Source organism: Rattus rattus, chromosome 7 (genome assembly GCF_011064425.1).
Source record: "Rattus rattus isolate New Zealand chromosome 7, Rrattus_CSIRO_v1, whole genome shotgun sequence".
NCBI lineage: Eukaryota > Metazoa > Chordata > Mammalia > Rodentia > Muridae > Rattus > Rattus rattus.
In genome coordinates, this window is record NC_046160.1 from 104,833,890 (window position 1) to 104,848,193 (window position 14,304).

Sequence of the window (14,304 nt, forward strand, 5' to 3'; positions counted from 1 at the left end):
AATCTTCAGGAAGTCCCTGAAACTGACCAGATTCAGTAGGCCCCTCCCTGTCAGCGTAGACAATAAAAGCTGAGTGTCAGGCTCAGATGAGGCAGGCTGAGTTGTAAAGAAGACTCAGAGGAGAAAAGCTGCAAAGACTCTTGAAACCAAACCCTACACACGGAAGAAGCAGAAACTAGTGGAGCTGCCTGGATGAGGTACAGATCCACCAAGGCACCTGGAAAGGACACTTGCCAACATGTTGAGCTGCCTACAGGCTATACAGTGTGCTCTAGGTTCCCAGCGTTCTGAGCTGTCACCCATGCTCGGGTGGGCTTTGGTCATTTCTGCTCCTGAGGTAACCCCTCACCCATACTGTAACCTCAATAGAACACATTGGTTTACTAGGTTAAAATTTGATGGTATCCATACTTTGATCTGCCATGGGCTCTCTATCTGGGGTAAGTTGTTGTGTGTGTGTCACCCTCCCAAGAAAACTTTTATCACACAACAATGTTCATGGTGTGGCCCTAGTCTTTGGTCTAAGGGTGATACTGGCACTGTGGTCTACACTTGGGTCCACAGATCCTGCAAGAGGGGCTGTGCTGTCCACAGAGAGGATTCTGGAAGCTGGAGTACAAGAGACAGCATCTGGAAGGTGGGCATGAGCACTTGTACAGGAGGGGGCAGAACAATGACAAACCAGGGTGTGGGAGTGGTGGGTATGGAGGGCAACCCTGACACGACAAAGTAAACACATGGCACTTGGGGTCCACAAGGCGAGAGCATCATCCTGTCTTAAGGGCGGTAGGTGGGGTGGGGACACAGTCATTATGCCATTGGGAGGCAAAGGCAATGTTTTCACCAGAAATGTAATCTTTCTTAGTCATCAGGACAGATGGGCTAAAGATGGAGAACAAGTCCAATGGTTGAAAGTAAAGATTAACTGGTTGTTTTGAAAGAGCAGAGAAATGAAACAGCCTCCCCGATACTCTGTAGAAGGAGGAGGTCAAGTGTACAGAGGTGGGAAAGGCCCCTTCCATCCCTGCGCCCTTCAGGCAGAGGATCATGATGGGTCTGAACGGACGCAAGTCTCCAGTGATAGACTCAGGTGAACACCCCAGGTGCTAGCTGAGGTGTTGTTTGAGTCCCCCCATGCTGTGGAGGGGACCTGGCTTCTCCCCTTCCCAGCTCTCTCAGGAGAGCTTCTGATCCCAGTTCTGTGGTATGGGTGCCAGTTGGCCGCTAGGTCACAACTCACATGAGGTGAGTCCTCCCTTCAGTCATGTGAACTGAAAGGATAAAAGAAACTCCTGCCCATGTAAGTGACCTGTGGAGCACAATGAGGACAAGCAGCAAGAGGGAACATGGGAGAGGGAGCATGGGAGGTGAGAGAGCACAGGCAAACTAAGAACACACGACACAGGTGTATGAAGAAGCCATAATGTGCCTGGCAGTAGTTCCAGTACTCAGGAGGCAGAGTCAGGTGGAGTTCTCTGTGACTTTGGGGCCAGCCTGGTCTGCAGAGGGGGTTCCAGGACAGCCAGGGCTACACAGAGAAACCCTGTCTCAAAAACAAAAACAAAAAAAGAGATAGAAGGTGGCATAATGTAACTAATTACTTTGCATAGTAACTTAAAGCTTAATTACACATAAAAATGACAGAAAGAAGCCTCCCTCTCCCCCTTTTTAAATAAGGCAGTTTATAAAACCTAGCTAAGGACTCTTGAACTTTCAGAAGCTATGGTTTTCTGCATAAGATAAGCATGAGACTGGGCCCTTCAGTGGTTCCTCATTGGGCTCCGCCTCTCCCTGTATAGGTTGCTGGGGAGACATTTTCTTCTGTAATGACGTTTCTGGTAAGTTGTTCCTGTCTCTGTAAGTAGTCCTTTACTCCGCTCCTATTAGCAATCCTGACAAAACTTGTTGTGTCACCAAAACCCAAACCAAACCAAGAAAAGACATTAAAGTGGAAAGTGGAACAACAAAATGGCGGGGGGGGGGCGGTTAGGACGAGGAGCAGAGTTAGAGGACAGCGGGAGGTACTATGGTCACAGGATATATGAGTATGGGAGTGTCACTCTGAAACCATGGTGCTCTTAACGTATACTGGTAAACTTGTAAAAAATGGGCGAGCTTAGTAGGTAAAGCAGTCTGCTGCCAAGGCTGCCAACATGAATTTGATCCCAGGAACCCAAAGACAGTTCCCTGACTTCCACATTGTGCAATGGCATACAAAATAAAAATATATATCTATATAATCAAAGGTGACTTAAAAAATTCTTTTGAGCTGGGTGTAGTGGCCTTGTAGCACTTGGGAGGTAGAGGTAGGTGGATTTTGGTGAGCTTGAGACTAGCCTAGTCTACAGAGCAAGTTCCAGGACAGCCAGAGCTATTACCCAGAGAAACCCTGTTTCAAAAACAAAACAAAACAACAAACAAAAAATCTTTTGAAAGAGGGAGATTTTTTTTTCTAAATAAATGTAGCCTTTTCTACAATGTTAATTTCTTTTTAAAGTCTACTCACCACGTCTTGCCTTTAGAATATGAAGAATTCATAAGTGTATGTACGGTGGCTGGAGCAATGGCTCAGTGGTTCAGAGTACAGGCTGTAGTAGACCCAAGTTCAATTCCCAGTATTCCCACCTAAACCTCCAGTTTCAGAGGATCTGATACCCTCTTCTGGTCTCTAAAGTCACCAGGGCACACACATGGTACACATAAATACATGTACGGAGAGCACTCATACACATACAATAAAAATGAAACTAAAATTTAAAGGATATTATATTGCTATCACCAGAGAAATGACTTCTCATGTCCTGGGAATTTTATGTTCCTCGTTGCAACCCTCAGAACACATCTACAAGCTCAACCTTATGTTATTATGTCTTCCACTCTATAAGTGAGGTAGCTAATGGTCACCGAGGTTAAACGATATGCAGGGAACGGTGGAGCTGGTGTGGAACCATGTTTGTCCAGGCGATGGCACCATATATACTTCCTGCTATAAATAAGCAACGATATATAAATATGTCAGAAAAAAAGTTGGGAATGGACACATCTTTTCTTACACAGGACAGATTTGCAAAACTGGCTTCCCCAAAGCAAAGAGGCCAACTTGGAACAACTACATCAACCCATCTACCCAACAGAAAAATGACAGTAACTCGCAGGAACCTGTAGTACGCCTCAGTCAAGGTTACCATTATCATCAGTGTTGGATACATCCTATCAATCCCTTCTATATTTATCTCCACCTGGCCTGAATCTGCTATACAGCCCAGGCTGTCTTTAAACTCGTGCCTCAAACACCCCAATGCTAGAATTACAAGCATGCTCAACGGTACTGGACAATTACTGTCCTTTTCCATGAACAACGTAACTGGGATACCCGCTGTGCATGCGGAACACTTCGCTGTTTGCATTTCATACAGGGTAGGTATCTGGGCTGTGATTCTTTTTGTTAATATAAACAGCGCTGCCTGCTGCGGTGGTTCATTCCCTTAATCTCAGCACTTGGGAGGCAGAGGCAGGTGGATCTCAGAGTACCGGGCCAGCCTGGTCTACGTAGTGAGTTCCAGGACATCGAGAGCTACCTAATGATACTTTATCTTAGGAAAAAAACTAAGTCAATCAGTTAAGCCGTGTTCTACTGCACCCCCAAACACATGCCTCATTCTTTACTTGGGATAAACTAACAAAGGGCATGGTTACCCTGGAATGGATCGGTAGAATACCCCGAAAGGACGTCTCAGTGTCCTTGCCTGCAAGTCCTCATCTCTCCTCTCCCAACAGCTACATGTTTTCTGTCACTTAGGCTTTACCCAGACACTGGACATAGTTATTTAACCTGTTCACTTGATGGGGAGCAACCCTCTCTTCCCGTTGCTTTGCATTTTCTCCTGTGAAACTGAGTTTCAAATTAGCAGGTAAGCCAGTGAGTCAGGCATGATATATTGTCCCCACAGAAAAGTACCAAACCATTCTGTAGGCAAGCAGGTAGAAATGTTAATTAATGGAGGGGTGTGATAGTCTGAACGTAATTGCCCCCGACATAAGCCCATAGGGAATGACACTATTAGGAGGTGTGGTCTTGCTAGAGTAGGTGTGGCCTTGCTGGAGTGGGTGTGGCCTTGCTGGAGTGGGTGTGGCCTTGCTGGAGCAGGTGTGGCCTTGCTGGAGTGGGTGTGGCCTTGCTGGAGGAACTGTGTCACTGCGTAGGGTGGGCGTCCAGGTCTCTAATGCTCACGCTGTGCCCTGTGTGGCACGCAATCTCCTGCTGCCTGTGGATCAAGATGTAGAACTGTCAGTTCCTTCTCCAGCACCACATCTGCCTGCATGCTGCCATGCTTTTTGCTGTGATGAAATGGACTGAACCTCTGACCTATAAGCCAGCCCCAATTAAATGTCTTCCTTTATAGGAATCACCTCGTGTCTCTTGACAGCAGTAAAATCTGAACTAAGACAAGGAGCTTATTAGGCACAGGCGTCCCTTTTCTCCTTGCTGCTTCTGTGAGAAGTTGGCTATGTATGAAGCATCAGACCCAGGATCCAGTTTCTATATCAAGTGACCTTGCTTATGAAGGCTGTAGAAATACTATATGTGATGGGTTTAGAATTTTAATTTATTCTTCAACAGGGATGGATGAGGGCTTCTAAGTTGTATTTACATAGTGTTATGAGCTGAACTGTATCCCCAGCCCAGATTTATATGTTGAAGTCACTCCAAAATGTGACTGTATTTGGAGAAAGCTCTTTAAAGGGGTGGTTAGGTTTAAATGAAGTTATTTTGTGACCCCCTAGTTCAATGTGATTATATTTAGAGGCCATTACATTAGTTATTTTGCTGTTGCTGTGACAAAACGCAATGACCAAGGAAATCTACAGAAGGAAAATTTTATTATGGCCAATGGTATGAGTTCACCATGGTAGGGCAGAGGCACAGTAGAAGCTGGAAGCTGACAGCTCAACAGCAGGCACCAAGCAGAGGAGTGAGCCGAGAACGAGGCCATGCTTTAAACAAGGATTTACTTATTCATGTATTTTATGTAAACGCGTATTCTGTCTTCTTGTGCACCAAAAGAGAGAATCAGATCCCATTACTGGTGGTTGTGAGCCACCATGTAGTTGTTGGGAATTGAACTCAGGACCTCTGGAAGAACAGGGACATGCTCTAAACTGCTGACCCATCTCTCCAGCCCTGCAATGCTTCGAACTTTGAAAGGTGTCCCCCGTGGCACACTTCATCCAGCAAGGCTGTACCTCCTAAACCTCACACAGTAGCACACATTGGGGACTGTCAGGGTTTCCATTGTGAAGAGACATCATAACCATGGTAACTCAGAAAGCAAGCTGTAATTATCGGAGAAACTACTTAACATGTCAGATGCTATCCATCTCAGGTATATTTGGTCTCTTATTAGAAAAGTATACCTACATTTAAAGAAACAGCAAATAATTCAGAATTATAACCAGAAGAACTAATTTCTAAAGATTTTCTATTCATATGTATATGTCTTTGTGAGTGTATATCGTGTGTGTAGGTGTTCACTGAGACTAGGAAAAGACATCAGGTCCCTGGTGCTGGAGTTATAAATGACTGCAAGCCTCCTGATATGGGTGCTGACAAGGGAACTTAAGTCCTCCAGTGCTCGTAATCACTGAGCCACCTCTCCCACCCCAGGAGAACTAACTTCCATGCTTCTCGCTTTTCTTCATTGACTCCCGTACGTGGGAACAAGGCATTTTGAAGTTAGCATTCCTTTAGTTCCTCAGGCTGGAGGCAGCAGTCTAATGCTGGCAGCCAACTAGAAAGGGAGTGCCTCTGTGAAAACATCTGTGGACAGCTTCTTAGTTCCTGGAATATGACAGGAAGATGATGTCCAAGCAAAGAGCCCTCCTTTGCCCAAGGCGGGGACAGCTCTGCACTCATGACATGGAACAAAACACGGAGAACTTGCCTCGAGTGGCTTATGGAGTCCCACTCTGGGGCCAGCTCTGACACATGTGCTGTATCAAGCAAGCCCATTTCATGTAACATGCACACACGCACACATACGCACGTGTACACACTAAAGAGTAAAAGAAGCCACAGTCTATAGACCATGCTTTTCACAGATTATTTTGTCTTAATCAGTAGGAGTTTGTCACGTGTGTATTTGGAGGGGAGATTATTCAGGGTTAAGAACAAGAACAGACACAGAAATGGTGTTTCTGAAACATAATGGGGGAACCAGTTTGAAGTCCTGCCCCTCTGAAGTTCTTTGGACTCTTTAGTTTTCTCTGACGCAGTCCAGCCCTGGCCCAGGCCACTGTGTATCTTGTCGGGATCCTGTCCGCATGGCTGCTGGAACCCTCTCTCTCCCCCTCATCTGCACTACTCTCTGTACCTGCTCACGCCATTCATTCCCCGGGTTCAAACCTTCACTGGATGCTTCTCTTAGATGTTGTTGTTTGTTTGTTTTTCAAGATAGGTTTCTTTGTGTAGCTCTGGTTGTCCTAGGACTTTCACCGTACAGACCAGTCTGGCCTCAAACTCAAACACGTGCCTCTTGAGTGCTGAAATTAAAGGCGGGCACCACCATCGCCTGGCTACGTCAAACTTTTCCTTATGGAAGGCTCTGTAATCGATCACTCCTTCCCACAGCTCATCCCTAACACCAGGCCTTCACAGCGTTCCAGGCAGGACTGGTGAGCAGAGGAGAGAGGAGGGGTAAATCCCAGTGCTTCCCTTTTTAGTTGTGGGACCATGTGACCAAACCCTTTTAGGTATTATTTCTGTATTTATGACATGGGACAGTAGTATGGAATCTTTAATTAATTAATTAATATCCCACATGCTGCCTTTTCTCTCTCTCACAGAGTCTCTCCCCCATCCCCTTTGCCTTGGGTATGCCCCCTACTCTGGCCCATCAAGTCTCTGCAAGATTAGGCACATCATCTCCCGCTGAGGCAGGACAAAGCAGCCCTCTGCTACATAGGTCTAGGGTCTAGCTAATGTACACTCTTTGGTTGGTGGCTCAGTCTCTGAAAGCTCCCAGGGGTCCAGGTTAGTTGCCATCCCCTTCAGGGCCTTTAATCCTTCCCCTAACTCCAAAGGGGTCCCCTGACCTCTGTCCAATGCTTGGCTGTGGGTATCTGCGTATGTGTAACATGACCTTTTAAGACTGTGAAGACAGGTTAAGACGTGTATAGAGTGTGCAGCACATTCCTCCCCAGCACATAACAGATGCTCTATAGGTAGAAATAATCTGAGGTCATATGTATGTAAAAATCTCCTTAATGACAAGGAAAAATTCTTTCTTTGTAGGAAAATAAATCTAATAGTCTTCTTTGTTTGCCATGACTGTAAGAACCGTGTGTAAGTATCCGTGCTCTGAGAAACTCTAGAGTTTCAAACAAAGCAGCCTTTGGGAGGTGCATATGGGAGGGAAGGGTATTTTCTTAACATCCATTAAAACACAAAGTGTACAACTAATGAATACATCTAGACTGCAGAAACAGAAGTCAGGCTAAATCTGTGTTTTCTCATGAATAAGAAAACATGTAATTTGATTAAAAAACTACTCCGCTATCCCTCTGTTAAGAGAAAGGGAACTATCGTTCAGAAGATTATAATCATCAGGTAGGAGAAACGGCTCGGCAGGTAAAGTGCTGGCTACCAAACCTGAGAGCTCAATCTGTACATGGTGTAAGGAAAGGGGCAGCTTCCGCAAGCTGTGCTTTGATCGTGCGCATGTGCACACACACACACACACACACACACACACAACACACACACCACACCACACACAGACAACACACACACACACACACACACACCACACACACACTTTTGACGCATGTGCACACACACACACACACACACACACACACACACACACACACACACACACACACACAGACACAGACAACACACACACACACACACACACACACACACACACACACACACACACCACACACATACAACACACACATACAACACACCACACACTACAACACACACATACACGTGCCAAGGAGAAGAAACAGCAAACAAAAGGACTTCACCAACGTCAGTCCACAACTCCTTATCTGGCATAAACACTTGTTTCTGAGAAAGAAAAACAAAAGGACGGCATGTGGGGGAGAGGCCTCCCCCTCTGGCAGAACTCTGCACTCAGCTAAACGCAGATGAACCACCACCATCTGGTCTACATTTGTTTTACAGTCCGTGCAGTTTACATACAAGGGAGGCAGAGCAAATGCACTTTTACACCCTTTGGGTCTAGAACTCAAAACAACAACCCTTTACACAGAAAAAGTCCAAGAGGTTTAGCAGTACGAGAGACAGAGCAAAGCCAGCTTCATGAAGTTAACCCACCAGCAAGTTCATCAGACATCTCTTTCCCTGTTCTGTCAAGTTCATTAGACATCTCTTTCCCCGTTCTGTCTTTTCTTCCAACACTTTAGCGCTGATACATAATTCTGAGTAAAACTTTAATTCATGTGTTTCGGGTTGCCGTACTTTGACATCTGATCAGGCATGGAGGATAACTCGATGGAAAACTGAATATGTGTGTGTGTATATAAGCACACACGTATGTTCACATATGTATACATATGTATTACAAACATATGTTTCAGAACCTTTCAAAGTCTTTAATACACAGCACATCATGGATCTGCAGCAGTGCTGGCAGGACATGACAGAACCAAGTGTTCCCAGCATCCTGCCTTATCTGAAGTTGCTACATGGAACACAGGTTGGGAAACACTGGACTCAAAATGTGAATGACGTACAGGGATCAGGGCGGTGATAACTCTTGCCTCCATTAACTGCTGTTTGAGTCCGTCACCCCTCAGTTTGTCCAGAGTTGTGCATTCTGATCTCACATGACAATCTGCACTTTTCCTGTAAGCAGACACCAGAGTCTAATCCTACCGCTTAAAGCGGCTTGTAACTCCTACAAACATTTATTCTTCCTTGCTTACAATACAGATCAAGGGAAGGGGCTTGCTCCCGTTCCCTCCATCCTCTGGCTGTTTACAAGCGGGTGTAAAGGCAGTGGCATTCTCTGGTGAAGATGACAGGTGTGCCTTTCTTCTCTAGGCAAAGGAGACCTTGGGGACAGGGATGACAGAGGACAGGATGTCTTTGAGGCTGCACTTATTCCCAGTTCTTCTGTCATTTGTGCTGGGATGGGATCTCTAGAGAGAATGTTGCCTCTACTCTCCAGCACCCCACCCCCCATACAGCCAACTCCAGGGGATTTGTTTGTGTTCCTCCTCTAGTTATCCCTGCGGCTGGTGAGGAACTGAGGAGAGAGTGTAGGCTGATCATAGGATTCTTCCCTCCACAATTACAAATCACACTGCCTTGTGAGACTGCCAAATCCCTGCAGAACTCCTACCCAGACGACAGGGCGGGGACTGTGACTCGGGTCCCTGCGGTCTTCCACCAGGCAGGCTGTGCCTAAGTGCCAGGATCCATGTTTACCCAAAGGGACAACAGATGGAGCACCTGTGCTGGCTGGCGTCCTCACCCTGCTCACCCAGGGAGGCTGCAGGAGCTTGCCTAGAGTTAGCTGTCGCCTGAGCACTGCTTTCACTGCATCCTCTCCAAACGAGCGCTTCCCTGTGTACCATCGGCTTCCTCCTAGGACCCTGACAAAGCAACTGAGGAGGGGATTTTTCGAGACTGTGAACTCTAATGACGTTACTGAGAAAAGGAAGATGTTAGAAATTATAAAAGTCGGAGACAGATGTGGGTCAGTGGTAGAGCAGTTGCCTGGTATGTGCAAGGCTCTGGGTTCGAGCAAAAATAATAGTAATTGATAAGTTAATGTTGGGATTCAGACCAAGAACCAAGAACCCTGTATGTTTTCTTCAGTAAAGGGCCCAATTCGTACTTCTCCAGGGCCATGAGACCTCTTTGGCAGGGAAAGAAATTTATCCCTGGTATCACGTCTTCCGAGTCAGGCATGATGTAAATTGTTCTTACAATTGTCTTACGAGGTAAGGTATTATTTCTATTTGTCAGATGATAAAATTGAACCATAAAGATAGGTACAAGTCTCGGGCTGGAGATGCGCCTGGCGTAGCTCAGGAAGAGAACACTTGAGGAACATGCACATGGCCTTCCACTTGATCTCCACACACACTCTCCTTTCCCCTCCTACCCCATTATTTGAATATTAAAAACCGTTCCCTTTAGCCCCTTGTGAGTATTCCCTTGCTCCCCAGCAAGTGATGATTGGGGATTGAGGAATTGAGTCACTAGGGGGAGGTCTTGACATTTACCAGGCCCTGCTTCCTGTCTGCTCCCTGTTGCATCACGATGTGAGGCAGTGAGGAGTCCTGCCACAGTCACACTCTCTGGACACCATGAGGACACCTGCTCCCGTGCCTGGCCTCCTGGGATGGGCTACGTCCTCTCAAACTACAAGGCTTAATAGAGTTCTCCATCCTTAAGTTGTTTATGTCAGGTATTTGGCCACAGTCACGAGACAGATAAGAGCACATGCACAAACACATGTCTATGTGCATATATATATACATATACGTGTATGGCATATAAGGATTGCTGAAGGGCATGGGGCTGGTACGGCAGACCTGGGATTTGACTGTGGGATCTGAGAATCCATTAACAGTACAGGGAGTGTGTGTCTCCTCTCTGTGAAGGCTTGGGAAGGGAGTAGAAGGCTCTGAGAGGTGCCGAGGAAGCCGAGCCTCTCTCCCCAAGAGTCCCAGCTGCTGCCTCCCGTCCGTGAGACTGTCCCACAGCGAAAATGGAGTTGTGGGCATTTAACAGACACATAAGCCAGAGCCTAAAGCAAACTGAGGGAATGTCGATGCAAACAAAACACTCTTAAGAACTGTGGCTGGCAAAGATAGATTCCTTGGCGAACAATACTGGGGGGCAATTCAATCAAATTCCAAAGCTAATCCTGTCTAAACCTTTGACTCTCGGTGCAGGGTCACTCTTAATGCTTGCAGAATCTAACAGTATCCTTCATGACAGGAAATGTTATCTAAACATCAAAAAAAAAAAAAAAGATACAGCTTCAAGCTTCACAATATTTTTGAAAAGGAAAACAAAATACGGTTGACACGGGGGAGGGGTTGTCATTTTCAGAGGAAAGCAATCCTTTGGTCAAACAGTACAAACACCAAGTACATGCGTCTTCCCAATACCATTCCACACAGCCCAGGATGCAGTGCCTGTTGATGGACCCATCTTCCACCCGCAGTGAAGGCCAGAACCCCATCGTGTGACGATTGCAACGTTTAACAAATGAAACCACGAGACAATACAGGGTAGGGCACAGTGAACACGCGATGCTACAGGCACTGGGCTGCAAAATCTGCACCATTCTAGAAGCTGTGGCTGAACCTGGATTCTCATTCTGCTTCACAAAACAATTACTTACTCTCTCTTGAAATCCACCTTCCTCTTACTGAGGAGGATCAATGTGTGGGTGGCTGGATGAAAGATTCAGCCTTGTGAATACATTACACTTGGATTAGCAGTGACTAGAGGAGAAAATACACTAACAGCTAAACGATACTTGTACTGAACAGTCAGAAAGCAACATTTTATCTTTTTTTTTTTTTGGAGCTGGGGACCGAACCCAGGGCCTTGTGGTTGCTAGGCAAGCGCTCTACCACTGAGCCAAATCCCCAACCCCAGAAAGCAACATTTTATAATGCTCCATCAAATGTCTGCCCAATGTGAGCATCGGTCAGGCAACCATGCAGTTTGTTTATACGTCACTTCCTACCCTGATACAATTGCGAACCACTGGAGATGCTAGTTTTTGAACTGGACAACCACGTATGTACTCATCTTGCAAACAAAGCTGGCGCGGGGGAGGGGGGTGGTTGTGGGGCTGAGTGTGCCAAAGGAGATGTGCACAGTGCTCTGACTTGGAACTCGGGCTTACCAGTGGAGTCGGTCCCAGAAGCCCTGCGGCTTGCCCGTTCCTCAGCGTTGATGAGCTGCAGGTCTGTGTATGATGGAGCAACACTAGGGCTGCTGGTGTCCTCAGAATGGGTGGTCCAACTGCTCTCCGACGTCAAAGGGCATCTTCTCAAAGAGTCCAAGGAAGGGCATGTCCAGCAGGGCATGGTCAAGGTGAGGGCTGAGAACAGATGAAAAAAAAATCCATGAGGATATAATGTAAATTGTTGTCTTTTGCCTACAGTTAGCTATCACTCAGGTCCTGGGCAACGGTAGCCGCCATAAAAGGCGAGGAAAGGCCTGGGATGAGGACAGAAAACATGGATTGGCTAAGGTCTCAGGGGGAGTTACTATCAAAAACATACCAAGGGGCTGGAGAGATGGATCAGTTGGTATGGTGGTTTGACTGAGGATGGTCCCCATAGGCCATGTGCTTCAATGCTTGGTCCCTAGTTGGTAGAAGGAACTATTGGGGAAGAATTAGGAGGTGTGGCCTTGTTGGAATGAGTGTGACCTTGTTGGAGGAGGTATGTCCTTGAGAGGAGTGAGCTTTGAGGTTGAAAAAGGTCAGGCCGGGGCCCCCAGAATCAAATCAATCAATCAATCAATCTCTCTCTCTCTCTCTCTCTCTCTCTCTCTCTCTCTCTCTCTGTCTGCACTTGTACGTGAGATGTGAGCTCTCAGCTACTTCCCACCACAATGATCATAGGCAAACTCTGAACCCGTAAGCAAGCCCCCAGTTAAATGCTGTCTTTTATGAGAGTTGCCTTGGTCCTAGTAGAACAGTGACTCAAACAGTGGGTAAAGTCCTTGCTGTTGACTCGTGGGAACCTGGGTTTGCTCCTAAGCACCTGCATAGTAAAAAGGGGGGGGGGGTTGTGTGTGCTTGTCATAGTGGCACAGTGGAGGCAGAGATAGGGCGTAGCTGGCTACTCTGTGCAAGACGTCTCCACTTGGTCCAAGCCTGACAATAACCAGACATTCTGCACACTGCTACACCCACAACGAGACTTAGTGGGGCAGCTGGTTCACAGCGAACACAAGGAAAACACCTTCTATGGGGAAATAAATGCACAGGCCGTGGCATCATCTCCTTGACTCAGAACACTAATTGGCTTCTCAAAAAAGCAGAGTGCTTTTGTTTTTTGTTTTTCCTTTCAGGTCATTGACAAATGCTTTAGCGTGTGATCCGCTGGTACTGGGAGGGAGTGGTTTCCTCCAGAGGGGCTAACCAGCACAGAGGTTAAGAAACCTGCAAGTCCCACAATGATACTGCTATTAATAAAAAGATCAGCTTCCTTAAACAATAAAAATCCCAGCAAGATCATACAGTCAGTTATCCTGGCTGAAGCGCCAAAGGTAGAGTTTGGCTAGGAGACAGAATGGGAAAGTTGAGATCTCAGAAGGAGTGGATGGCAATACTTGTGACGGTATAGAAATAAAACAGTAGAGAATCTGTGTTCTCTATTCTCACGGGCAAGTCTGAAGCGTCTAGGTCTTTGCACTGAGGGCTCATAGCTCTTTTCTTTCAAACTATTCTCCCTTTGCAGATCACTCATGAGCTATCCTTTCCACAAATGAGAAGGCCCTTTACTCTATTTATTTATGTATGTTGAACTGTATGTGACTGGCTGCATCGCTGACCTTTGTCTGTTTTGCTCACCTCCTAGAACGCTTCCTGGCATAAGGTAGGCTCTCATTACTTGTGGGTCATGTCAGAAGAACCACCACAAACCACTGCCCAACAATCTGCAGCAAACAGAGACTGTCAAAAAAACCATGGCCTCTACACAGAGAAAAAAGGGACACGTGAAAAAGTAACAGACATAGAAAGCAAGGAAGACGAGCCTGTAAATATCGTTCGAGGGCTGCCATTCCCTAGGTTAGGATCAGGTATTGTCACTACTATGGGAATTAGCTCTTGGATAAAGTGTATGGACACTATCTAATGCTCAACATAGAGCTATGAGGAAAGTAAAGAATTCCTGAGGTAAAGTGAAATCTGGAAACGAGAAATGTAAACAAAGCTTAGCTGAATTTCATACCCTGGGGACTGCTGAACCCTGAGACCCTCTGCTGAGTCCGAGTCTATATGGCTCGTGTGAAGAAGATAGAGAAGAATGAACGTATGGTCAACCCAATGGACAACCTAGCAGGTATTGGGTGCATGCGTATACAGGAATTCCCCAGGAATACCTTCACTTTCAGTTGGGGACAGAAAGACTAATATCTACTGTAGATTTGGGTCCAACGGTCAGGGAAAAATCGTGTGTGGATCTAAAAAACCTCTAGCCTAGATTTCAGTTGAAATATTCCCAGGTAGCCTCACATACCTGGGAAAAGGCAGGTATATACTAACCCTTTCTGGAAGAAACTGC

At 46.3% G+C, this 14,304-nt stretch overlaps 1 protein-coding gene across 1 annotated transcript in view; it reads right to left on the reverse strand.

The window, feature by feature from the left end:
• Ston2 (stonin 2) overlaps positions 1 to 14,304 on the reverse strand; it is a 105,338-nt gene that overhangs the window by 61,172 nt on the left and 29,862 nt on the right. The window contains 1 exon segment of the mRNA XM_032908231.1: positions 11,910 to 12,107. Coding sequence (XP_032764122.1) covers positions 11,910 to 12,107 — 198 coding nt within the window.